General features: G+C 44.4%; 1 protein-coding gene across 3 annotated transcripts in view; it reads right to left on the reverse strand.

Annotated features, from left to right (window-relative positions):
* The window catches only part of LOC138492234 (uncharacterized), a 765,255-nt gene that overhangs the window by 520,909 nt on the left and 218,598 nt on the right, over window positions 1-25,748 (reverse strand). Inside the window, exon 1 of one of the 3 annotated variants that reach the window (XM_069619272.1) lies at window positions 4,310-4,475. The exons of the other annotated variants lie outside the window; for them this stretch is intronic. Coding sequence (XP_069475373.1) covers window positions 4,310-4,373 — 64 coding nt within the window. The 5' untranslated portion in view covers window positions 4,374-4,475. Of the gene's footprint in view, window positions 1-4,309; window positions 4,476-25,748 lie in introns of those variants that run through there. 3 annotated transcript variants of the gene reach the window in all.

Raw genomic sequence — 25,748 nt, forward strand, 5'->3', positions numbered from 1 at the left:
CGGGACAAGAAATAGGCCCGAACACCCAAAAAGAAAGTGGCCCACCCCTCGCCTCAGAAAAAGTGGTCCTCAAACCCTCATCCGTGAATCGCGTAAATTCAGGTCTTTACAGAAAATGCTACTTATGGAGGGTAAATGTTTATTACATGTTATGTTTTGTGTAAATGCTTGAGAAAACCAGTGATAGCATGTCTTTAGTTCTTTTTTAAAAAACAAAATGCTCATCACATAGAAGCTAAGATACCATCTAACAAGTAATTCTGTATTTTCAAATAACAACACTTTTAATAATAAAATCTGATGGGGCCTGATTTGCTTGACAACATTTTAACCTGTTGTTTACTCATCCCTTTCACGACATTATATATGACTCGAAGCTCCTTGACATTGTGTCCATTTATAAATAGGTTGATATAGTGATTTCAAATCGGTGCAACGGGATGATCATTCATCATTGTCCACCTGCAAATAGTATCACAGCAGATGGGTGCATTAAAAAGTTCTTACCCGATTTATGGGTGGTACAGCATAAAACAACCCCATGAGGTGCTCACATTTAAAATGGCACATTGACTGCTGTATGGTGCTGAAATGTGGAAATTTAAATGATCCAAAGCTATTCATGCTCTGGAGAGAACAGGTGCTAGAAGTTACTTTTAAACATGCACAGGTTACTTCCAATAGATACTTCCATTTTATTTCAAAATTTTAAATTCCACTCCTGTAGCATTAACATGAATTTTAAAGAGATATTAGTGCGAGAGAATATGTTGAGCATTGACTCGGGTCATTGGCAATTATATTTATGTTATAAAGTGCATTTTATTACACGGATGTTTTTTTTTTTTAATGCTACGCCTTCTACAACGTTGCCAAATGATTGCAGACATTAAAAGCATGCATATAAAATTAGGGGAACACCTAGGGGAAGACATCTCAGGGGCAACCAGTGGTCGAAGTGGGTGGGAGCGGTCGGGAGCGTGCTCCTCTACTTCTTTTAATAAAGTTTTACTGTTCCTATACTTTTATTTTAAAAAGAAACCGTTCCGGAACGGTTTAGTTTTAAAATAAAACTGTAGGAAGAAGTTGAAACTTGCACTTGCAGTGCACTGCACTGAACGTTCCCCTAAACAGCAGGCACATGTGTTTTGGGGTTTGTATTGTGCATAGGGATGGGGTTTGTGGGGAGCAGTGCAGGCCAGTAGGGAACATAGTTCCGCTACTTCTTTCCGTACACTTCGACCACTGGGGGCAACGCGTTTGTCTTAGAAGCAAGACAACGAAGCGGCAACATAGGTTTGAATCCAGATCCGCGCTTGGAGACCCAAAATAAATAGATGGACTGCAAAAGCCTTTTATGTGCCATAGGTATTGAACCATCTGGCATCAATGTTAAACAATTCTTCTGTTGTGACGTCAAGAGGAAGGACATTCTGCGCTGTAAAGTATTATCTTTCTCTTGAAGTCGTTTCATGCGGTGGGGGGCGGGGCTCAGGGTGGGTTGTGTGACACTTAACGCTTTCAAAGTGTAGGGGAATTGAGGTTGGCCAACCATTGCAAATGCACTGCCAGGTTTGTCACCTACTCTGCAACTTCCAAGAAGTTTGCCTTTATTTTTGCAAGTGTTGTAATAAAAAATTAAACAACACAGAAACTCCAATTGTCTATCGATCCTAAATATTCCCGCACCTAGAAGTCCTTGCAACATTTTAAACTAGAAGCTGATGCCAGCCACGCTGAAGATGGCAGCAAGATCTTCATTGTGGCAACCAGTGGGGGGAGCAATTGCAGCTCATGGATAATGGAGGGTATCCAAGATACAGGAGAGCTCTGCCTTTTTAGTAGCTGGCGATGTCCCCAGTGCTTCATATACCTTCTGTGATGGGAAGGATTTCTAGACCGAGGACCTTAAAGAAATCCTGGAAAGATTCCTAGCTGAAGGAGCGCGAAAACAAGGAGTCCGGTAATGTGGCTGTGCTATAAGGCTTCTGGTCTTAACATCAAGGCTTTAAGTGGGCCAGTGCAGCAAATATTTCGTGCAACTTAAAATTAAAAGCTGATAGGTGGTGAGAATACAATCAATCGGTCCAGCAAGCTGGACCTTAAACCTCAGCTACAGTCAACATAGGACAAAAGGCACTGCCTGGGGATACCTGCACATTTCACTTCACCCCGAGTCCCGAACTAAACCTTAGAGACAATGAGCCATACTAAAACCGTCTAGAAAAAGCAGCAACAGTTTCCTCCAACCACGTTGTTACTATGTGCCACCGTTTTTTCACCAGGTATTTCCCTCCCTTTTTCTCTCTTCTCATTTACACAATAGCTATAGGCCATGATATGCTGCAGTGCTCCACCATGGTGGGTCAACATTGGTGCATTTAAAGCAGCTGCTGTTCATACAGTAGTCTCTCGATTCTATCCATAGGCCATTATGTCACCAGTAGAGGGCTGTGTGGACCCTGCACCAACACTTCAATGGCACTCGTGGGCCACGACCACCACTTGTGCACATCGTCACACTATTGAGACTGGTGTCCAGGCCTCATCAGGTACATTCTCTTTCTACCCCCCACCCCCTTCTCCCTATTCCAGCCCAAATGCCGCATTTTTCATATTTAACAGAGAGTATGCTGTTTATGCAACAACAACAAAAATTGAAACTTTTTTTGCAATCTCTCACATATAAAAATCTGTGAATCACTCTTTAATACTCAATTTTTTCGAATTGGGTGTTCCCAAATGCTTTGGTGCATAGATGTGCATGCTTCTATCAAACCTCCTCTGTGAATTAGATTCTGCTTTGGAAGGCATCTATACAACGCTGTCGGGTGTATTAACTGTCCTAATTTCATTTTTATTGATGAAGCTGTTCTGGGCCTGTAGCCATAAGGGACTGTCAGTGAAAATGAACTAGAACGTGAACCTTAGTTCTTCTAGAACACAGCTACCCCATCCATCCTCTAAAGTCAAATCAGGTGCTTGCAAATAAGAGGCTGAACAGTCAGGCTACTCTCATATACAATTGGAGAGATTGTAAGGTACATTATGCCCCTAGTAATTCAATATTATGTTACCTTACTTACATTACTTTTTAATTGAAACATAGTTTATTATCGGAAACAACACAAATAAAATATAGCAAAAAGGAAGTTGATACAGGAATTAGAGTCTTAAGCAGCGTTAAAGTCTAGCAAACTCTGCAACTCTTCTAGTAAAACACGCACCCACGCTGGCTGTGCAGTTTGGTGCCCCAGACTCTTTTGGCTTCAAACATGCAAAAGGCAGAATGAATCTGTAGCACAGTCCTTAAACACTCAGAACAAGAATATTTCCAGCACAGTGAGTGGATCAAGAACTCACAGAACCTTTATGAGTAAAGGTTCAAATGATCAGGGCTGTCGCAGGGCTCTAAGAACGGCATCATGGCCTTTCAAACCTTTCAGTTGAATTGAGCCCCTGGCTCTGAGGGGAGTACTGGCCCTCCCCTTACAGTCATTCTACAATTTAACATGGGAAAATGCCAACCATGCCCTTTGTAAAAATTCAACTGACTATAGAAATAGGACATGAGCAAAGTAAAGGACGTCTATTCACTTCACATGGTAATTGAGCAAGCACAGGCTATAGGCACGCGCTATACGAAGTGCAAAACTTTGCATCTGTGTGACACGCTTCCTGGTTTCTGATGGATGGTGTGACATGAACGTTGTTCTGTAAGGCCCATGAAAACCGAATTCTTTGCAAATTATCAATCCTGTTTGGCACGGGAACGGCCAAGTTAGTTGAGGCGTACCATGGAGGAGTACACTTGTTACAAATAACGCATGGTATGTTGCTGGTTGAGGTGCTGCATTGACAACAAACATAAGATAGGCAGAATATTATATGAGGTTTTTTGAGCCTACAACCCCACAGTTGTAATATGAAAAGGGACTGGAGTGGACTTGAAGGCTTACATAAAAACACTTGCATTCAGGAAAACGCCTAAACCCTAATTTTTGCAGAAAGCATTTCCCAAACAAGGGGATCCCAATGGTGTTTAATACGGAGTGCTGAGGTCAGTTTAATGAGAACACCCACATGCAACAAGCAAAGTGGTCTTAAGGGCATTCCCTAGCTATTTCCATTACTCTGCAGGATGGTTGTAATGATGCCGTACTGAAGGAATCTTGCACTTGCAGAAATCCCAAGAAAGCTAGACATTAGCACTAGCTGTTTGCACCCTCCCAGTACTAACTCAATTGACTCACTCAACTCTCACCCACCCCCAGCATCTTCAATTTTGTGTTATTTACTTTTTACTTACTGTATGTAGTACTTATAGCATGCCGGCCCACCATGTGCACAAATTCTGTCTCCAGTCCAGACATTCCTCGGCTGCGACATGCAGGCAGGCAGGCAGAGGCAACTCAAATAGTCCTTGTCCTTGTGTGTGCTTTGAGGCCTGCTCAGTGCCAACACTTCCTTCTTCCTCTAAATCTGCTCTCAGAATGTGCTGGGGTGTGGTGGACTGGCCGCACCCAGCACACCAATGTGCAGGACGGGACGTGTGTCACGGGCTGGGTGCATGATTGGCTGCCTTGCGAAACAGCATCAGCCACACAGGCCCAACTGGCTGGCTGGCTGGCTGGCTGGCTGGCCCTGTCTCGTGGCTCAGGAGTCAGGCAGATGTCCATCCTGGGCCAGCCCCGCTCCCCACTCCAGGCAGCACTGCAAGTGCAAAAGCAAACTTGTGCACAAGCTCACTCAGCTCAGGCAACTGACACGACCCACCCACCCCCCACCATTTTTTGTTCTTAATGAAAGTACGCGGCACGAGCAGGGTGGGGTTGCCTCCTGTGCCTGCAGGCAGCCACTGTTGAGTTCTGGATGGTGGCACCATGCCAGCAGATGGCTGGGGCACGCACCTATTAACTGTTACTTTCTTTGATGAATGTGCCCGTGCACATGAATGCATCCATCCGGCACAGTGGCAGGCAACATTACGTTACTCGTAAAAACAAAAAATATGAATGGATGTTGTGGCACAGCACTAATAAAAGCACTTGTAAAACCGGCCCTAGGGTGGTTTACAAAATTAGCCCAAGGCCATTCCCAAGTCCAATCTCATTCGGCCATGGGCTGAACGGCTGATAGGCCAGTCCGCCCCTGCAGTAATGGAAATCGATTTTGAAGGTAATTCAGTGTATTAACTGCCAGATTACCAGCAAAACCATAATGGTGCCTGTTGTTGTATAATATATACCAGATTTACTATAATGTGGACAAAAATAACTCAATGAGTAAAGTGCTAGACTCTGAGATCAGGCCATTTTAGCCTTTCATCCTTCCGAGGTCAGTAATTCGAGTGGCATTAAAATAATGTGGTAATAGTTAACAGGAGGAGAATTCTGGCATGAAACACTATATCTATGCACCCGGGGAAAGACGCTCAGCAAATCAGGTGGCTGGAAATGTGGGAGACAACACATTGTGTACCACCTGCATTTTCCAGCCACCCTAGGCCCTTCCCCAGGTGGCACCATCTTGATTGTGGGGAGGCAACAGGGAGCCACTCTCTGTTGCCTCCCCACATCTCCACCCCTAAAGACATCACGCTCCCTTTCAACACTCCCTTTCTCCTGCCCCACTTATCTGCTGGACCAGAGCTTTGTTCTCCGGTCCCAGCGCTCCTCCCGCCCGTGGCTGGCCAACATGAAAATGGCCTATGTTCCTTGTTCTATGGTGGCGGCCATGTTTTGCATTTTTTTATGGGAGATTGGGCTCATGCAATTCGCACGGCACCATCACCCGTAAAAAAGCAAAGTGAACTATTTGCATCCCAGGCAAACCCTGGGGTGTGACTAGCTATCACTCCCTTGCCGGGGGCGCATATGGCTGGTAATGGCCCACAGTTCTCACTGAGGCCTTCGGTTCGCTCGGGCCTGCCCAGGCTCGGGCTGGTGGGCATTTACCAGCCATGCACGTCCTGCAACGCGGAGTGATTGCCATATGAACGCCAATCATTAGTAGAACTACTGGGGCTCATGTCCTAGTAAGTTGAATTGCTTGCATTCTGTCATTTTTAATTTCCTGTAACATACTGTACTTTGATTAAAGTGATTAGGAGCTGCTCTGTTTGCAGAGGTGCTTTTATTAACCATAATCAGCAACACTAAATGCGTAGCATTGCTGTAGTGCTTTCCCTAAGATAGCGGTCACCCTTTTACAAGTGCTGGCAGTTCAAGGTAGGATGTTTAATTGCTAAAGGTTACCTGCTGGATTTCATGTCTAAAGCCACTGATATGAAGTAGATCAGCTTCAATCTCCAATATTTGATAATATTGTGTGATTAAAAAGAGAGTTAGAATGTATTACCTTATAAATGCGTCTTTGTAGCATAGTTTTACATCACATTCTGGTACGTCTGATTTCTGACCTAGTGACATCAAGGAAAATACAGTTGCCTGGCCATTTTTTGTTATTATAGGTTTTGTCATGTCTGCATCTCAGCAGACTTCGTTCCAGACTCTCACATCTTAAGGGCCTCCTTCACCCTGCTCCTAATAAAGCACAGGCTTACTGCAATACACACAAAGATTTAGCACCTGCCAACGAACAGACACTTGATAATGCCTACATTCAGCCAGCTCTGTCCAGACTCGGTACGGTATAACAATCGCCCAGTTTCTAATATAGCCCAGACTCCACATGATGCATTGACTTACTGTGGTCTAGACTCGTTAAAGTGGACAATTAACACTGGTGTTAATAAACCCACTACCCTGCATACCACCTACCCCCAAAGGCTTATTAATAATGACTGTATGGATCAAGTTTCAACTATTAAACCTCGTCTGAGTGCGAGGCTTATGTTTGAACAGTTTTTAAAACAGCACATACCCTGTATAATACTAACATGTTCTCAGTTCTTTCTAAAGCACAGAGGCAGCATGATATCAGGTTATGTTGCATTTCGTAAGTGTAAACTTTACAACTGAATTGCCATATATGCTGATGGCTGTATGGCTGCATTCACCCAGTTCCTTAAAAGCTCAGATACAAAGTAATGTAGCGATTCTGTCCCCTCTTGAAAAAACTCAGGCTTTTGTTTCATGCTCACATTCATAACTGTTAGTAATTGCTCTGGGAAGATTCTATTCAATCATGTTTTCATTCTACTGCACCAGCACAGCAGTGGGGGGAACTACATGCAAATCAGTCCTTGACCTTCCTGATAAGGGGCAATCCAGCATGCCCTACAGGTAAAGTCCCCTCTGCACAAGATCGTAAGCAGCGCAAAGTCTCCCTAGGCAGCATAGCTATGCCCAGATGGAGGTCCAGAGATTGCTGTTCCTTGAGTGTATAGCTGCACCTTAGTGGTGACCAGTGAGCATGAAACATGTCTGTGGTTACTTGTGATCTTGTGCAGACAAAATGTGACCCAGCAGTTTGGACTGGCTTGCTTCTTTTGGGATAACAATCAGACCAATTTGAATGTGGCCTTTCCCCACAATCAAATGCAATACAGGCATGATATAAAGCAGGCCCACACTGTACTGTTGTGTTTTCTGAACTTTACTGTGTCTTTGGAACAGTAGTTATCAGACCATTCTGAACTCAGGTGGAGCTTTGAAACTTGTGCCATACTTCATCAATTGGGTCATGCAAGATCAGCATCTGGGACATGCGAGTTACCTCTAGAACGGTAGTGGTTATGGCCCACACTTGATTGGACGTTAGATTGACTGCGCTAATTATGTAACTTTGATTAACTGTTCTTCCTCTAACATGGACATTTGTAAGATCCTGAGATCTGGGACCAACGACATACTATCTAGCTGTTTGGCAAATGAGGGATGCAATGACTTGTTCCAGTGTGGATCAAGGAAATATATTAGTAAGGAAAACTGAAAAGTAAGCATTAACAATGGGAATAAAATATACAGATTGATACCATGTGAAAGAGTTAGTAACACATCACAAAAACATGCAAAATACATATAAGCCTCAACATCTCATTATACTGTACGATTTTCTTTTCGCAAGTATTTCTCTGGGAAGATTGAACCCTCAATTCCCATCACAGATCAACCATAAGAATGGTAATTAGTGGGGCCAAGTACCCCCACCCGCAATTCTTAGTCCTGGCTACGGCCTGCCACCCGGGATGAGGTGAACAGCCCTCAATGAGATCTCGAGGGACAAGTGTGTGAGACTCCCATTGTATGTGGCTGATTGAAGTGGTTCTCCCTAGCCCCTGCTGACCTTGTGTGGGAATAGAGAGGTCAGACCGCAATCGAAAAGTTAGGAATCTTTATTGTGTAGTGTAAGGTCAGTGTGAACACCAATCATACTGCGTTGAGCCCAATGTTCTTTTTTAGAATTTAATATTCAAGTGTCATTACAGTTTTCCAGTGCTACCAAAATCTTGAAGTATCATGACTAAGCCAACACATGTTTTCGACCATAAGGTCTTTTTCAAGGCTAATTGGTATCTTGTTATAGTGTCAGGTAAGTTTGAGCTGTCCTAAATTAGCTCTGTTTTAGATGTTAATTGGTGGCACATTTTGTTTAGTGCTAAGTAAGTGTTTTTGCAGAATAAAATGTAAAGTAGTATTCAGGATGTATTAATTTTCCAATGATTGTAGCAAGTTTTTATTATCTCTTAATTGAAAGATCAGGGTGCCCTGTGTGGTGCATCCGGCTGCGTTCGGAAACTTCACCGAGAGTCGCTGAACATGGAGGAGGACCCTACTCATTCTTTGTATACCTTCAAAGGATAATGCTTAAAGGAAAGAACATCAGGGTGAGGAGTACAAGAGCTTGAGAAGTAAAGGCCAAGTAAGACCTGGTGATTGGAAGGCACCAACACTTAAGATCATTTTTCTTGTGGGATCCCAGGCTATGATCCACCTATAAGATCCTGGGCGGCACAAGAGGGATCGTATTTAGGCTCTCATCATTAGCCAGCCAGATTTTAAATAGTAGGGTTTACCAGCCTCTCGTGACAAGATGAGAAAGAGCGAGAGCGAGAGATAGAGAGAGAGAGAGAGAGAGAGAGAGAGGAGGGCGGGGCATTGCTTGGCGAGACCTTACTCCAACATCTAACCAAAATTCTTGAACCGTCTTCAAGAGTTGGTGTGTGCTTGAGGCTATCTGTGACACCAGCAAATTCACTGGATCTGATTCCTGGTGAATGTCCGCTGCTGGTAAAATTGATATTTTGCCTCTCTGACTGAAAAACTACTGGAGAGGGTTTCTTGAATCTAGGAGCAGTACTTGTGGTGCAAAAGGATGAGGAGTGAAGATTTGTTGGGCAGAGTGGCAAGGGTATAATTACTGGAAATGGAGAGAAACAGCATTTACATGTTCTTAGCTTTCAGTGCAGTTACTATGGTTAAATGGAGCAAATTGTTGGCTCGCGGAAGTCATAGCTTGGGCTTTCCGTGAAAGCCTCTGTTTGCTATCCGGTGAAACTAAACGTGGTGCACCAATAGCAAATATGTCGCACCCTTAATATCAACAATCTATCACAATTGGTCTCCACAAGTTTTAGTTATCTATTTCCAAATATGAAAAGATGCTATTGCGATGACTAACGATTCTCCACCTAGGATTGTGCTCCAAAATTGATCTGAATCAAAGACCTGAGAGCTAGCAGAATCTTTTGTTACTGCCTTTACCCTTCTAGGCGCCAGTGAAGTCCAAAGTTCAGAGAATATTAAAATGTCGATAGCTAATGGACCGTCTCTCTTCATTCGTACAATTCTTCGTTAGATAGGAGCAAGTTATGCCCGGCCTAAATCCCTGATGAGTATATTCTTTAGGGCCAATTTGCTCAAATTCTGTGCACGACCCCAAATGAGAGTTTTCTTCTTTAATTCATTGCAGAATATAGGATAAATGTTTTCGTTAGGAAGAGTAAGACCAATTCAATCCAAGAATATCGTCACTGAGTTCCTTAGATCGATATATAAGGTATTCTGTATTTCACCAATGACTTTTTTTGAAAAAATATGGAGGAGGGTACTGAGGTTACTTTCAGCCCTGCAGAGTCACAAAGAATTCTACTCTACGTACCAGCCAACAAGAATCCTAATTCGCACCTTTAGACTTTGACTGGCACCACTTGGGGGACAGCCAGAATCGAACGTAGCAGCTTTCACTCCAAACGGTCCAGCCAAGAAACCGAATTTGAGGGTAAAAATTCCAATCCATGAAGGAAACATGAGACAATTCCAGTGTTATATATCTCCCTAGAGCCTTCAGTATTCTGTCCTCTCTTTCTAGCAATGAAGTTACGATAATTTATTTGAAATGCACTTTTATATCGTTATGAATTTTAGCCCATTTCAGTGACATATTTGCATACGATATAACTTTTTGAAATGTCACTTCCAGTGATGTTAATGCATATACAAATTAGGGGGGCCTGTTCGCACAGAGCCTCAGATAATTACAAATCCTAGGGCTAACCCTACAGCAATACAAACCAGGCTGAGGACTTGTTTCTGTGCTGTGCTGCCTAACTTCCAAAATTCATGCAACTGCTCAGAGCAATCTATAAGAATTCAAGGATGGGCCAGTTTCCCCAAAGTGAATATTGCACTGAGGGGACTGGCTCTGTTTGCACTTATATGAAAAAAGGTCCCTTCTCTGCAATTGTTGTCATTTCTGAAATGGATCGGAAAATAAATGTGGTAAACCCGGTCAGATCTGAAAAAGGGTAAATGTCTCCCTTGTCGTATCTGAAAAAGTGTAAATGTCTCCTGCAAATAACGATTGCAAGAGGCTTTTACAATGTATTTCATGAAAATATATGCTGCCGTTAAACTATGTTGTGTTTTGAAGCAGAGCAGGGAAGCAGGATGGAACACAGCTAATCCGTTCTGTGCCCCCATTTTGCTTCAAAACGAAAAAGAAAATCTCCTGCATCGGGAAAAAAAGGCGTAAAGACATGTGTTAATGCAGGGGTCTATAACCTTTGGCTCCCCAGATGTTTTAGACTACAGCTCCCGTGACCCCCAGGGAGTGCCTGAAACCTCTGCAGAGTTAGAATCTGTGAAACTCTTTTCTTTTCAGTATCATTGATTGGGCATATTGGCCATTGACATTGAAGTGTACAGTCTTTTTATAAGAAAAATAAAACATTTTGCCAGTCCTAACCCGTTTTTGATTCTCAGGCCTGATCATACGGCCTCTTTCTTCATCACTTCCTGCTTACTGGCCTGCATTGGCCACAAATACACCAATGCTTCCAATCTGGCGAGTGAGTCATTTCTCCTTTCTCTCTCTCTCTGCTTTGCTCTACAGCTCAAGGACAGGTGGGATGGGGAGCTGCAGTTGCTGTGTTTTGGAGGAAGAGCAAGTGCCTCTGCTTCATAGTGTATTAATGCCCCTGGCTGGAAGCCCCGGTTGCTGGAGGTGATGTGCAAGCACCATCCAGCGCTAGCATATTTCTCTCTCTGCTTTGCTCTACAGCTCAAGGACAGGTGGGATGGGGAGCTGCAGTTGCTGTGTTTTGGAGAAAGAGCAAGTGCCCCTGCTTCATAGTGTATTAATGCCCCTGGCTGGAAGCCCCGGTTGCTGGAGGTGATGTGCAAGCACCATCCAGCGCTGGCATATTTCTCTCTCTGCTTTGCTCTACAGCTCAAGGACAGGTGGGATGGGGAGCTGCAGTTGCTGTGTTTTGGAGGAAGAGCAAGTGCCTCTGCTTCATAGTGTATTAATGCCCCTGGCTGGAAGCCCCGGTTGCTGGAGGTGATGTGCAAGCACCATCCAGCGCTGGCATATTTCTCTCTCTGCTTTGCTCTACAGCTCAAGGACAGGTGGGATGGGGAGCTGCAGTTGCTGTGTTTTGGAGGAAGAGCAAGTGCCTCTGCTTCATAGTGTATTAATGCCCCTGGCTGGAAGCCCCGGTTGCTGGAGGTGATGTGCAAGCACCATCCAGCGCTGGCATATTTCTCTCTCTGCTTTGCTCTACAGCTCAAGGACAGGTGGGATGGGGAGCTGCAGTTGCTGTGTTTTGGAGAAAGAGCAAGTGCCTCTGCTTCATAGTGTATTAATGCCCCTGGCTGGAAGCCCCGGTTGCTGGAGGTGATGTGCAAGCACCATCCAGCGCTGGCATATTTCTCTCTCTGCTTTGCTCTACAGCTCAAGGACGGGTGGGGTGGGGAGCTGCAGTTGCTGTGTTTTGGAGGAAGAGCAAGTGCCCCTGCTTCATAGTGTATTAATGCCCCTGACTGGAAGCCCCGGTTGCTGGAGGTGATGTGCAAGTACCCTCCAGCGCTGGCACATTCATGGCTGATAGCTTGGGTGCTTGCTCTGCTGCAGTGCCACCACCAGCCTCATCTCTCGAAGCAGATGGGCCCGTGCAACCGTTATTTCTCGTCACTATGTCTCGACCATGTTGGCTCATCTACTTAGTATACCGGTCCACGTGATCAGGCATGGATGCCGCTGCTATACCTTTCGTATGTTTTTCTCCTGCATACAGAATGTTAGCCAAGCCTAGCTGGTCAGAATAAATGTCCTCTGCATTGCCTACTGCCTATTTGTAATGTGGGTGCAGCGCAGAGTTATTGTTTCTTACGTTTATCTGCGCCATGATCTCATTGTTTTATTTCTGCTTTTGTCTCTGACATTAATGCTTAGAATTGACTCTCTAACGTTTTGTTTTGTTCTAACTAATAACAGTGGACTCTTAATATAATGATTGCTTTATTATTAGTGTGTTATGTGAGTTCAGCAATAAGAGCTGCAGAGGCAGTGATTCTGTGCAAGGCACCTGAGGTGTGTCATGTAGCACAGATAATTGGGTGCGAGGGCTTTCAGTGTGTAACGGTGGAAAGTTACAGCCCCGTGCAAGGAGGAAAATGGCGATCCTCATCTCATTCGGGTGGGAACTTTCGAACGGATTTGCGTCACTCATCGGCGTGGTGGGGACACCTGTATCAATGAAAGACTGTCATCAATGTTTCCAGAAAGATCTAAACAGGGGAGGGAAGCCTCCACTGAAAGACTGGACAATAAATGTTTGTTTTTGAAGTTTTTTTTTTTGTTTCACTTTCAATCACAGTGCCATAACAGGTACGAGGTGTCCTGCTTGGGTCAGGTTGTTGACGGATTGTTCTAATAGGGTATACATGGAGTGCTGTAGTAGATTGTCTTACAAGACAATAACGCTGTCACTGTCTGTCTTTATCACTACCTGTGAATGATTATGTGAGCTCTGTCTCTCGGTCACTTTGAGGTTCGAATTTGTTGTGCTCTGAAGGAACACTGCCAGTTTGCGAACAGCCTTCCTCCGAACCCCACATCGGAACTGAGTGGTAATTCCTATATACACTCCTGGGTTGTCGGGAACAGCCTGACCATAAATGCTTCCTTTGAAGCTGACCAGGGAACACATTTTGACAATATGGTGGTACCAGACTCATGGGGTCTGGTCCGGCCTAAAAGACGACATCAGGTCAAGAATATTAAAAAGACAAAAACACATATAATCAGTTAAGAGCTGTATCTGGTTACCGACGCCATAAAACTGCAGCAGCTTTTTCTGTAGTCTGCTATTATAAAGAAAGCGCATCCTCTGATTTAACAGCCAGTCAACGAACATCAGGATAGTATTATTTATGTCTGCTGATGTCAGCAGTGTGATTTTTTACTTTTCAGGACCTCTTAGCAGAGTCTTCTGAACCGGAGTTCTCCTTGTGTATATAAGGAATGAACACGAGTTTAGAATAGTAAATGGTCAGGTAAGTAAAATCGAATAAAAATAGCAAGAGAACATAGCAAGCCATGCGTCCAGAATGGTGTAAATTGGTGCCCAGGCCACATAAGAGCACACTGGCACATTGTTTATATACGTAATATGCCAGTCGAACATGCAAATATTAAGACGAATAGCAGATCTTAACAGGGCACAGTTGCCAAAACCACTTCCTGCTTCAAGGTACCTTTCTTGTAGACCACCTGGCTAATTTGAAGCACACATTAGAATCTAAAAGGGGAGAAATCTGTCCAAAACAATGGGGCGCATATTGATTGGTACGGAGAGGCATCCCAGATGAAACAATGCCCCTAAAATGAGAAGGTAAAAGGTTTGAACAAACATTTTTAAAAACGAGATAGAAAATGTGTAAGAAAAGGGGCAATCTGGGGAAAAAACAAGACTGGTACCTGCCCTACTGTATCCTCAATTGGTAAAATATAAGCAGGATGAGGAAATAGTGCTGCCCTATCATCAGCTGTTAATACACTGATTCAGACTACACAGGCTTTGGGGCCACAGGGGCCCAAGGGCCAGTTGATAAATGTAATGCCTTTCTTGAAATTCTTGGCAGGAGCGTTGTGGATCCCTCACCACTTCCACCAAACTACACGCCTCCTATGTTATGTTATTGTGTATTGGTATAGTGCCTTATATATCATTGGTATGATCCCAAAGTGCTGTGGGTTGAACGCCCTGAGGGACTGTAGTCCAGGTCAGTGGAGAGAGTACAGCAGCTTATAGTGCTAGGGTGCACTTGGTATGTGTGCAGCCAGTGTGGTCTGCGCAGAGGTGGCTGCAGTCTAATGCTAGGTGCGATGCAGTGGCTGTGAGAGATCGGTGGAATGTGTGCAGAAAGGTAGTTGGCCACCAAGTCTGCATTCTGGCTGCTGTGGGGCCTGTATAAGAGATTATGTGTGCAGCTAGGCCAATTTATTTTGTGGGTATAACTGTGTTCTAACAGACTGTTGAGGTGTTCAAGGAGTATTTTAGGTATTTGCGCAGCTAGGTCGAAATTGATCGAGGGGTATAGCAGTGTTCTATTGCTTGTCGGTCTAAAGTGGAGAGTGAGCATATTGGTAGGATTGAGTGTCTTTGCTTACAGGTAGGAGGCCCCTGTTACTGGCTAGCTTTCTGGAACCTGATGAGCTGGCAGTGTCTGTCCTGGTGGTTCGCAATAGTGGATCTCGGGCTGGTGCAGAGTATGTTGTGTTTCCCAGTTAGACGGTCCCTCTTTCAGAGGTTCTGTTGTAGGTGTTGGAGAGCCCATTTTCCAGATCCTTGTGCATAGTCTAAGGCGGGTTGCTGGATAATTTTGACACATCTGTGGTTTCTGTATAATACTCAGGTTTGGAGTCGTGGACAGCGGGATTGGGAGCGCTGGGGGGAGAAGGGCCCTGGCAAACTCAAGTGGAGAATGAGCATATTGGTATGAGTGAGTGTCTTTGCTTAATGGTAAGAAGCCCTTGTTCCTGTCTGCTTTCCAGAAACCGATGAGCTAGTGGTTCTCCAAGAGAGATTCTCTGGCTGGTGTGGAGTATGTTGTGTTTGTCAGGTTAGACAGTCCCTATTCCAGAGGCTCTGTTGTAGGTGTCAGAGGGCACCTTTGCCCGGTCCTCGGACATAGTCCATGGCGGTTGGCTTGGTAATGCCAGACACGTCTGGGGTTATTGAGTAATTCTCCGGAGAGTCCAACCAGGTTTAGTTGATATTTCGCCTCGGGTGTGGGGGTTCCATGTTTCACTCTTAGTAGGGCAGGGTGGCCTGACCTGGGTATATACCACCCTGTTTACCTGATAGGCGACAAGATATGACCCGGAACACAAGTGCTATGAGGCTCTGCAGCAGTGGCTCTGCAGCAGTGGCTCTGCATGACGATTCCCAGATAGGCAGAGCTTGGCAAGGGGTTAACCGGGAAAGGGTCAGACATTGTAGGCTGACAGGGGTCTGTGACAATGGCTCTGTGTGCTATTTCCCAGAAGGGTAACATTTAGCAGGAGCGGGCCCAATCATATTTAGCGGTCTAAGGGGCTAAATACGCTCCACTCTGTGGAGTCTGCGGATGGGCCTGTATGACAGTGGTTGGCATCTCCTGGAGTGATGGCACTGTGCTTCCCTATGGGAAGATAAATGAATAAGCTCAGTTATGGGTGCTGTTGAGCGCTAATTTCAGGTTGATATGTACAGACAGACAGTTCCTGGTCTTAGAGTGTGGGGCATGTCTGCTCTAGTGGCAGTGAGCTTGCCTGGTCATAGCATATGATTATAGTGAAGCCATGTCTTAGGTTACGAGTTGTGGGCCTGTATGACAGTGGTTGGCATCTCCTGGAATGATGGCACTGTGCTAACTTGTGGGAAGATAAATGAATAAGCTCAGTTATGGGTGCTGTTGAGCGCTAGTTTCAGGTCGATATGTGCAGACAGACATTTCCTGTTCTTAGAGTGTGGGGCATGTCTGGTCTGGTGGCAGTCATAGCATATGATTATAGTGAAGTCATGTATTAGGTTAGGAGTTGTGGGCAGTGGGGCAGGGAGCACTGGGTGGGGGGCATTGTCAACTTCTTGGGACCGGGGGGTTGCTAGGCCATTGTCGTTGAACCAGAAGGGTGCAGTCTGATAGCAGAAGTGGGGTATTGGTTTGTAAGGGAGTCCCAGCATACTGTTCTCTGGATAGGTCTGTGGTCCTGTAACAAATAAATGCAATTAGTGTCTCATTTCCTGTGTTTACCTTCTCCCCCCCCCCGATCCCATGGGTTTGTATAGCCACCTGGAAATCTAGAGACTGGGTGTGTCAAGCAGTCGAAGGCAGTTTGTTGCACTCCCCTTTGCTCAAGGCACCAGCCACTTCATGTTTGACTTCAATATATCTGCCCATTTGTTCCAAGGGGTTATCACTGTCTCTGTCCAATTGTTGACTGGGTATCCATGTGTGTGGTCAAAGCCTAAGTTGCTATCACTAGGCTTCAAACACATAGGATAAATGTCCAACAGTGTTCATGCCACTCCTTAACCAACTTCAAGCTACTTCTGTCTCCCTTTATTTCTCTCTCTAGATTCGCTGCAGTGAGAAGCATCAGAGTGGAGGAGATGGGAACCAAACAAAGTAAGTCAAATCCCATTGTTGCTGTGAAACCCAAGGATAACCCCTGTATTATTAAGGTGTAGGAAGCGCAGGAGTAAAAGAATGGAAAATAGAGGTGAATAACTGGGGCAAGCTGTCAGAGTGGTCACGTAGGAAGGAAAAGAAATGCCATGCGTTCTCAAAAGTCTCTGACAAGACCCTGTCTTCCAGGAACTGTATACTGTATGAATTCGAGTTGAATAAGCTGAGACTTGGCAAAGGAAACCCCTGAGTCACTTTGAACTTGTAGCTGAGACAATTTCTTTGAACATCTTTGAATATTTTCTTTGGAAAGCCACTTAAGCTTAGGAAAGGGAACCCTGAGAGGTCTAAAGATATCATTTAAAAGAAATGTGTGTTGTTTTGAGAACTTTGCACACGTCGCACCTCAGCTGAAGGAAAACCAGGGATACTTACAGTGAACTGTTATGATGATATATTTTGGTCAAGAGCTGGAAAGCTAGGGGAAGCTGATCTGGGCAATCTAAGAATCAACCCCTCACTGAGACCACGAGAACCACACCTCAAAAGTAAGACATTGCTGAGCCAGAACTGGTACCTTCCTTGTTTTTACATCACTATTTTTCTTTTATCAGAGACCTCCTTTTTCACACGTTTGTTAGTTTGTGAGGGCAAGCTTAGGTTGAGATTCAGACAGACTTTACTTTTGGACTCAAAGACTTTGATGGCCTTAGTTACATTAGTTGAGGGACCTTTCCCTTTAGAGTTAGGGCCAGTTAGGAGTTCTACCAACCCCAACATTTTGTTCATTAAAGGTTTTTGAACTTTACTTGATGGGTCTGTGTACTTGATGGGCCTGTGTCTCTCTTGATACCATGCTGGTCGACATATGCCGATAAGCAGCACAAACCTGAACCGGTCTATCAGGAAAGGGATGCAGAATGGCTCTCCTTCGATAATTTGCAAGTCTGAAATCTACCCATGAAAGCAGTACCAAGATTCTTGGATCCCTTCACCATTGTTAAATAGATATCTTCCTTAGCATACCATCTTCCACTTATGACCAGTTGGTGTGTACATCTGGTCTTCCACATTTCCCTCTTGAAGCCATCTGGGCCAAGTCCTTATGGGAGACTTATGCCTCAGCCATATCCCCCTGTTGATCAATCGGCATCCTGAATGCAAATTGAAGGGCATGTGAGACTTCTGCCTTCTCAGAGGACACCACTACTTTCTTATCGACTGGAAAGGATCTGCGGCCTGCAATAGATCCTGGGCATCTGCCACACTAGTCTATTCCCCACGTCTGGCATGAGGTTCTAATCAACATTCTCCGTGGAAGTCAGATGCGGAGGGAGCAGAGTGCTATGCCGAGGGTCAGGCTTGGGCTAGCGGGGGTTGGATGACCCTGCGGAAATCAGCCAAACCCGCACAGCATGTAACCCAAGGGCACAGCCACTGCATCCCTGGAACGCATGCACAGAAAGGAAGGGGTTGCGTCCTGACACATGTGCAATGGGAGTTTCCATTGCGTCTTAACTCTCTACTGTGCTCTATCAGTTCCTGCCAGTAATTCTGCAATTCTTTTTGTTGCCTGCCTTGCTGCCAGTTTTCCTTTCTTTCTCTGTTCCTTTCTACCCATGCTTCTTCTCCTTATCCTTGGTCCTTTTCTTCCCTTGCCTAGTTCTCTGAGTCCTAGTTTTCCCAGATGCCTTCTCTGACCTCTCCTGCAGACATCACCATTCTTTTTTACCTACTTGATTCAAGGACTCCAGCACCATCTAGTCCTCTCATTGGCCTCCCAGACCAATGTTTGCACTGTATACCACGTCATTTCCGTGTGGGTTTTTTGTGGTGTGGGGTGCTGGCTAGCCCCCGACTATCCTTGAGAAGATTTGCAAACATGGAATGGAAAGGGTGTGGTTTGGCACTATGTGCCAAAATATAGACAAGCAACCTGGACTCCACCCAGAAGACCTCAACCAAGGCATCAAGTACAGGGCAACAGCGAGGCCGACTGTTTGATAGTATATTGTGTTATACTTGTCAGTCTGAGCAAAGCATATTATCAAAACCAACAATAACCATATAAATTAGGTTCCGATAGGTTACTTTTCCAAGATAGTCAGTCTATGAGACAGGTGAAGGGGACAAATAGCACCAATGAGAGTACCTGCCTACTTTGCATACAATCAAAGAGGATTTTGGCAACATAAGAATGGCCACAGAGCTTTCATTTTGACAAATGTCTGTAATAAAAAGGGCTATGGCCTTGAATCGCAAATGGCATACTTCACACTGGGCTTGTTGGTCATTTAATTTTTCACAGCACTAACCGTAACATTAAAATGTGTGTAACCATATATACTCATTCGGACTGCCTCAATATTTGGATGTGAAGATAAAATGGATGCAACATCTGCCACTCCACTTAGGTCCTACGGCTGTCCTGAATTTATTTCCAGAGAATTTTAGAAGAGAATGGGAAGGGCATCAGTCTGATCATGCATAGACAGGATCATACAAATAGACTAGCTTATGTATATATATATATATATATGTAGGAGATTTATTTAGTGCATAGAGAGTAGAGAACATAGAGGTGGTGTGGGGGAGGATTACCTTTGTCAGTCTATGGTCCTCATTTGTTGTTGACATTTTCTTTGAAAAGCTTCGAAGAAGGGAGGAAACCAGCCCGATGTTAGCTGAAAGGTTGTTCCAGATCATGGGAGCATAGCAAGAGAATGCATGTTTTCTAGTCTTTGCCTTTTTTTCACTTCTTGGATTCCAGTCATGCAATAACTTGGCTCCTTGTATTGCGTTGACCCCCTGAGATGTTGATCTTTACAGCTATGTATGATGTCACATTGGACTTCATATCTTTGTAGGTGATGCGGTCTGTCTTGAAGGTGATGCAAGCTTGGAGTGATAATTAGTGTAGTTCCTTGAGAGGCGGGAAAATGCTGTAACATTTCCTAAGTTTGCCACCATCAAGGTATGACAGCACCAGGGACTGGACGATGATACAGAAGACTGATTTGATTTGGACCAGGAGCGGAAGCTGGTACAATGCTGTTTGTGTCTTCTTGTTAATGTGTGCTTTGAAGGAGAGGCTGCAATCGCTGTTGAAGCCAAGCAACTTTACACTAGTGGCGGGCTGGGGGTAGAATCCATCGAGATCCATCTTTGTCAGACAGTTTTGAACTTGGGTGTGTTTGGTGGCAACCCTGAGGAGGATTACCCTTGTTTTGGTAGGGTTGAGTTTAAGGTTGCCACTTGACATCCAGGCATGAATGCTGAAAAGGCAGTGTTTGTTTGTTTGTTTGTTTATCAATTTGTAATGCGCGCCAGACCCAGAGGTAACCGGGCGCAGCAGAAAGAATATGCAAAGCTTGCAATGTTACAATAATCTAGAATTTGCAATGTTACAAATTTACAATGTTACAGAAATATACAGTTTAAATGCTTATAGGTATAAGCGAATAGTTAAAGAAGAATAATATACAGGGGTGAAATAGGTTTACAATCAGTATTAGGGTTATATGCATTAGATGATAACTTTCCAATAATATATATATACAATCCAGTTAGGCTAATGATACAGAGGTATCTGGTAGGGAGACTACAAATTAATAGAGTTGATACGTTTAAAGAAGTTCCTTCTGAAGTGTGAGAAGGGTTGGTCTGCTCTCAGGTTATGTGGCAGAGCATTCCACAGTTTGGCAGCTATCACAGGGAAGCTGGTACCGCCAAGTTTGGCCAGTTTGAAACTTGGTACTACCAGGCAATTGGAATTGGCAGTTCTTGTTGGTCTGCTAGATAATGATCTCTTTATTTTGTCTGTCAAGTAGCTAGGAGCTGCATTATTGAGAGCTGTGTGGGTCAGGGAGATCATTTTTAGATGGATTTTGTTATTCGTAGAGAGCCATTGAGCCATTTATGTTGGCGTCTAATAGAAGAAATATGCTCCCTTTTATTTATGCCAAGTGCAGCTCTTAGAGCATTATTTTGTTGAATTTGTAGCCTTTGGGTAATGGCTTTGTTGGCGCCACTGTAAAGGGCATTGCAGTAGCCGAGTCGGGAAAGTATTAAGGCTCTCGCCAAGATCATACAGCTGTCGTTGGATAGGAAGGGCTTACCTGCTGTTATTAGTTTACAGGTATGGGCTGTAGTAGATGCTAGGGAGTTAACCTGTTTAGTGAAAGACATGGTAGAATCAAGGTAAAAACCAAGCGTCTTTACTTCCCTAGAGACCTTAATGACATTACCGTCTATGCTGAACGCGGAGTAGTCAGGACCTAACTTGTTGATGTTGGCCTGCGTGCCCAGAATGATCAGCTCTGTCTTATCATCATTCAGGCAAAGACCGTGAGATGCCATCCATACCTGAATGATAAGATACACTCTATTCACCAACTCCCTGTCCTTGCTATGATCCCCAGAAAGCGGGAGGAGAATCTGTGTATCATCTGCATAGTTAGTGTAGGTGATACCTAGATGGTCCAAATCATCGAACAGAGGTGTGGTGTATATATGTTTTATAAGGTAGGGGAAACACAGGAGCCCTGGGGGACTCTACATGTGATAGGTGTGGGGTCTGATGCTGCTGAGGGGGAAAAAACTCTCATAGTTCTCTCGCTCAGGAAGGATTCTATCCATCTGATCGCCTGAGTGGAGAAATGAGCAGCAGAGTCCAGATGTCTGCAGAGGACCTTGTGGTCCACGAGATCGAATTCAGCTGAGAGATAAAGTAATAGGAGGAGTGCTGTCTTTCCTTGATCTCTCAGTTCATCTATTTGGGTCTTTAAATCAATGAGGGCTGTTTCAGTTCCATGTAATGGACGGAAACCAGATTGTCTAGCTCCTATTAACTTATGTAGTTCAAGGTGTTTTTGAATTTGTGTATAGGCCACTTTGTCCAATATCTTCAATAAGAAAGGTACCGTGGTAATTGGATGGTAATTGGTAGGGATCAGAGGGTCTAGTGTCTTCTTCTTGAGAAGCGGGAGCACCCAAGATTGTTTTAAGTTGGCAGGGATATTGCCTGTAGAAAAGGAGGCATTAATACGTTTGGAAATGAAAGGTGATAAATCTCTGGCAGCGTCTTTTATTATCTGTGCTGGGCAGATATCACCTTTGCAATTGGAGGGTTTAAGGGAGAGGATGATTTTCTCTACCTCTATTGTGGTAGTTTTGGTTAAGGAGAATTTGTTAGTCAGGGCATTAGGGATGACATTAGGCGGTGACTTGGGCTGATTAGGAAGGTTTAGTGAGTCTTTTTTTAGTTGGATTTTTTTTTTGGAGGGTGTTTATTTTATTTGCTAATGCATGTTGGATGTCTGCACACCAGGTCTGATCCTTGGTGCAAGTGTCTGGTATGGCAATAGGTGACTCCAGTTCTTTCAGTATGGAAAAAAGTTCCTTCATGCTCGAGTTAGAATTGGCGATGCGATCATTGTAGGAATTTCGCTTTGCCAGGCAGACTTCATTTTTATATTGGCGAGAGATAGAGGTTACATTAGCCTTATTCTCATCAGTTGGGCATAGTTTCCAGGCAGATTCACAGTTTCTCTTTGTTAGGCGTAAGGCCTTGAGTTTAGGCGTGAACCATTTATTTAAATGGCCCTTAGGCTTACTAGTTCGCAGTTTGAGAGGGGCAATTTTGTCCATGGTATCAAGCATGATTTTATTGTATTCGTGAACTAGTGCACTAGGGTCTAAGTTGTCAGGCAGTGCATTTAGTGTTGGGAGGATAGCAGGAATGATATTGTCCATTGTCATGTTCTTTTTGTTTCTGGTTGGGCAGGATGGTGCCGTAGGAGGAGCTTTGGTGGATGGTCGGGTGGTTAGGAGATTAAAGCACACCAGTGAGTGGTCGGTCCAGGGTAGTGGCGATATGGAAGAAATGGCGGCTGTGCAATTGGAATCAGCGACCCAATCTAATATTCTACCCTTCAAATGGGTAGGATTGTGAACTTTTTGAGAAAGTCCTAAAGAGTTGATAGTGTTAGCAATGGTTGAAGCGTGCACGTCTGCTTGGTCGTTAAATCCTAGGTTAAAGTCCCCTAGAACCAAGAGTTGTGAGGTGGTTTTGACATTGCAGGTTAATAAACTGTGCAAATCCTCCTCAAAGGTCCCAAGCGGGCCTAGTGGTCTGTAAATTATATGAATGGTTAGTGATTCGGTGTTATTTATAGGGAGTTTAGCGGTAAAGGTTTCGCAAGATTGCAGGGTTTGGGAGGGGCTAGCCTTAGCGCTAAATTTGTTTTAGATATGATGGCAATCCCACCTCCGCGGGAGCCCTCTCGGTCTTGCCTAGATATAGTATAGCCGTCAGGGATGGCCATCATAAGTGATAGTCCTGTCGCATTATGTAGCCTATGTTTGGGGGCTTAGTTTCAACTGGAACTTAGGTATAGTTGTACATCATCAGCATACTGGAGTATTTTGTCGTTGATTTCGGCCAAGAATGTCTCCATTGGCCCCATGTAGAGGTTGACAATGACAGGGGAAAGAGTGAAGCCTTGTCGGACTCTGAAGGTCACTGGGCATTGTAGGGACCTGCAGTTGCCAATCTGGGTGAGCTGGTGTCTGTTGGTCAGGGAGGAGTCAAACCATTAAAGGAATGTGGCATTGAATTCCATGCAGGAAGACAAGGTGATGAGTAGCACTTTATAGTTGATTTTTTTGAATGCAATAGAGACGTCAAGCAGAACTAGAAGGAATAGGTTGCAATTGTCCATGATGAGGAGTACCTCATCGATGACCTGGATGGTGGCAGTCTCGTTGCTGCATAATGCTCGGAAATCAGACTTTTTTATAAGTAGATTGTGTTGGCTGATTTTAATGTGTAGTTGGGACATGACTGTCTTCTCATAGATCTTGCCAATGAAGGGTGGATGGGTCATGAAGTAGTAGTTAACTACGCTGTCCAGGTCGAGAGCAGGTTTCTTGAGAAGGCAGAGTGGAGGCTTTTCAAGGTGGTAAGATCTTCTTATAGTTATGTATTTCTCGTTTGCAGATAATACACTTACTGTCAGTGAGTCCTTACGAATACCAGGGTGCTGATGGCTTGTTTCTGATGGTTCGTAGTTTCAATGGTGCATTTTAATGCAGTTGACCTGGTTGAGAAGGATGCTGATGCCAAATTAAGGTGTCAGTATGAAAGCCAGGTTGGTAAGGTTTCCTTCCAAGGCATTAAAAAGGGGAACGTCTTTGAAAGAGCGTTGAGGTGTCTGTTGGTTTCAGCTGCCCTCGATGAAATGGCTTTCATTTCTGGAGCTCAATATGTTTGGGGGCTTAGTCAGTCAAGTGGAGTTGTATAGGTGGGAGACATTTGATGTCTGGGGATGAGGTGAATACCAGATTGAGAGTGCTTCCTCTTTTGTGAGTGCATGGGATCAGTGATTAGTTGTGTGATGTGGAGGGTATCCAGGAGATTGAAAAGAGCTTCTTCGGTTTTCTAAGTTGCTTGCGATCTAGGCAGACGGATATCTCCTAAAAGATGCTGATGTAATGGTTGACAGTTAATGCACGTTATTCTCTGGTGGGTGGTAGATTATGTGAAAAATTGAAGTTGTGAGCCAGGAGAGTTGAAGCTTCCTGTCGGGAGCTTCATGGATTTGGGGCTGAAGGATCCTGGAGCATGTATGTCCATGAAGACTTGTGGATGACTGCAATGCCCCTGCTAGACTTCCCTTGCAGTTGACATGCTGGATGCTGTATTCAGCAGGGACTTGGCCATCCAGGATATGGGAGGAAGTGGGGGTAGGCCATGTTTCTGTTATGAAGAGTGTCAAAAGTTGTGCATGCTGATGATATCAGAAATGTCAGCCACAAGGAATACAGCACAGCGAGCTTTGATGATCATGATGTTGCATGCGTGTTTGGGTGGAGTAGGTTGGGATTTTGAGAGGTTGTATGGTGTAGAGCTAGGATGGCACTAAGCATGTACATGCTGAGTGTTTACATGTGAGAGTTAGGGGGAGGATAGGCCGAGTTATATAAGGTGTGAAACAACCTGTGGTTGGGCTTGCAGGTATTCTGCGGGGGTTCTGGCCCATGGTGCTTTCCAGGCCCTTTTAGGACCAAACTAGTGTTGTACTGGTTTAAGCCATTGTCTCCATCAGCTCTTTGCCCAGGGCACCCAGGCAAGAGACACCATAGTGAGGAGGGTTTTAAAAGCAGAGAAGCGGAGGAGTCAAACAGGAGGAGGGAGGCGTGGCAGGAAGTAGCCCCAGGAGAAGCAAAAAAACAACACGTTAAGTAAAAGGAGAATGATTGTAGTTTTATTTGTTGAATCCTAGATTGAATACTATAACTAGCAAAAGGCCAAGTAATGTGAGCTTTCAGAACTTAAAGGGACATGATAAAAGCAACAGTTTAATAATGACACCTGCCTGTAGGAACTGTTTGTCACATGGCTTTAACAAAACTTGAATATCCAGGAAATGTGTGTCAAACTTGCAGGCATCATGGATATAAGCTAGACAATTACTAGACAATTAGAAACAAGTTGTTGTGCAACTCTCAATGGTCTTGGAAGAAGGCATAGATTTAGTTGGTAAATTGAGCTGTGTGTCGGCTTTCAGGTGGAAAATGTACCCATGACAGTTTCAATCACCTAAACAGTCACACATAACCAAATGTGCTACTCATAACAAAGAGAGGTCTCAAACAAGTTTTTTGCTGGCCCTTGATAAGCGTCTGGGGGAGCAGTGCACTCCATCGTTGTATGCCGCATTTTTTAATGTCTCCATTCTCAATGCTGTTTTAGCTATTGTGGCGGGTCAGAAGAAGGAATCAGACAGGCTGAGGACATTCTAGATTACCTTTCATCATTATAAGAATAGGGATTGTCTGCCCCTTTTGCTAGAGGGAATACCCAACCTATCTAAAGGAACTAAAGGT

The sequence above is a fragment of the Ambystoma mexicanum genome, chromosome 10, assembly GCF_040938575.1.
Source record: "Ambystoma mexicanum isolate Mex_15411 chromosome 10, UKY_AmexF1_1, whole genome shotgun sequence".
In the NCBI taxonomy this organism is placed as follows: Eukaryota; Metazoa; Chordata; class Amphibia; order Caudata; family Ambystomatidae; genus Ambystoma; species Ambystoma mexicanum.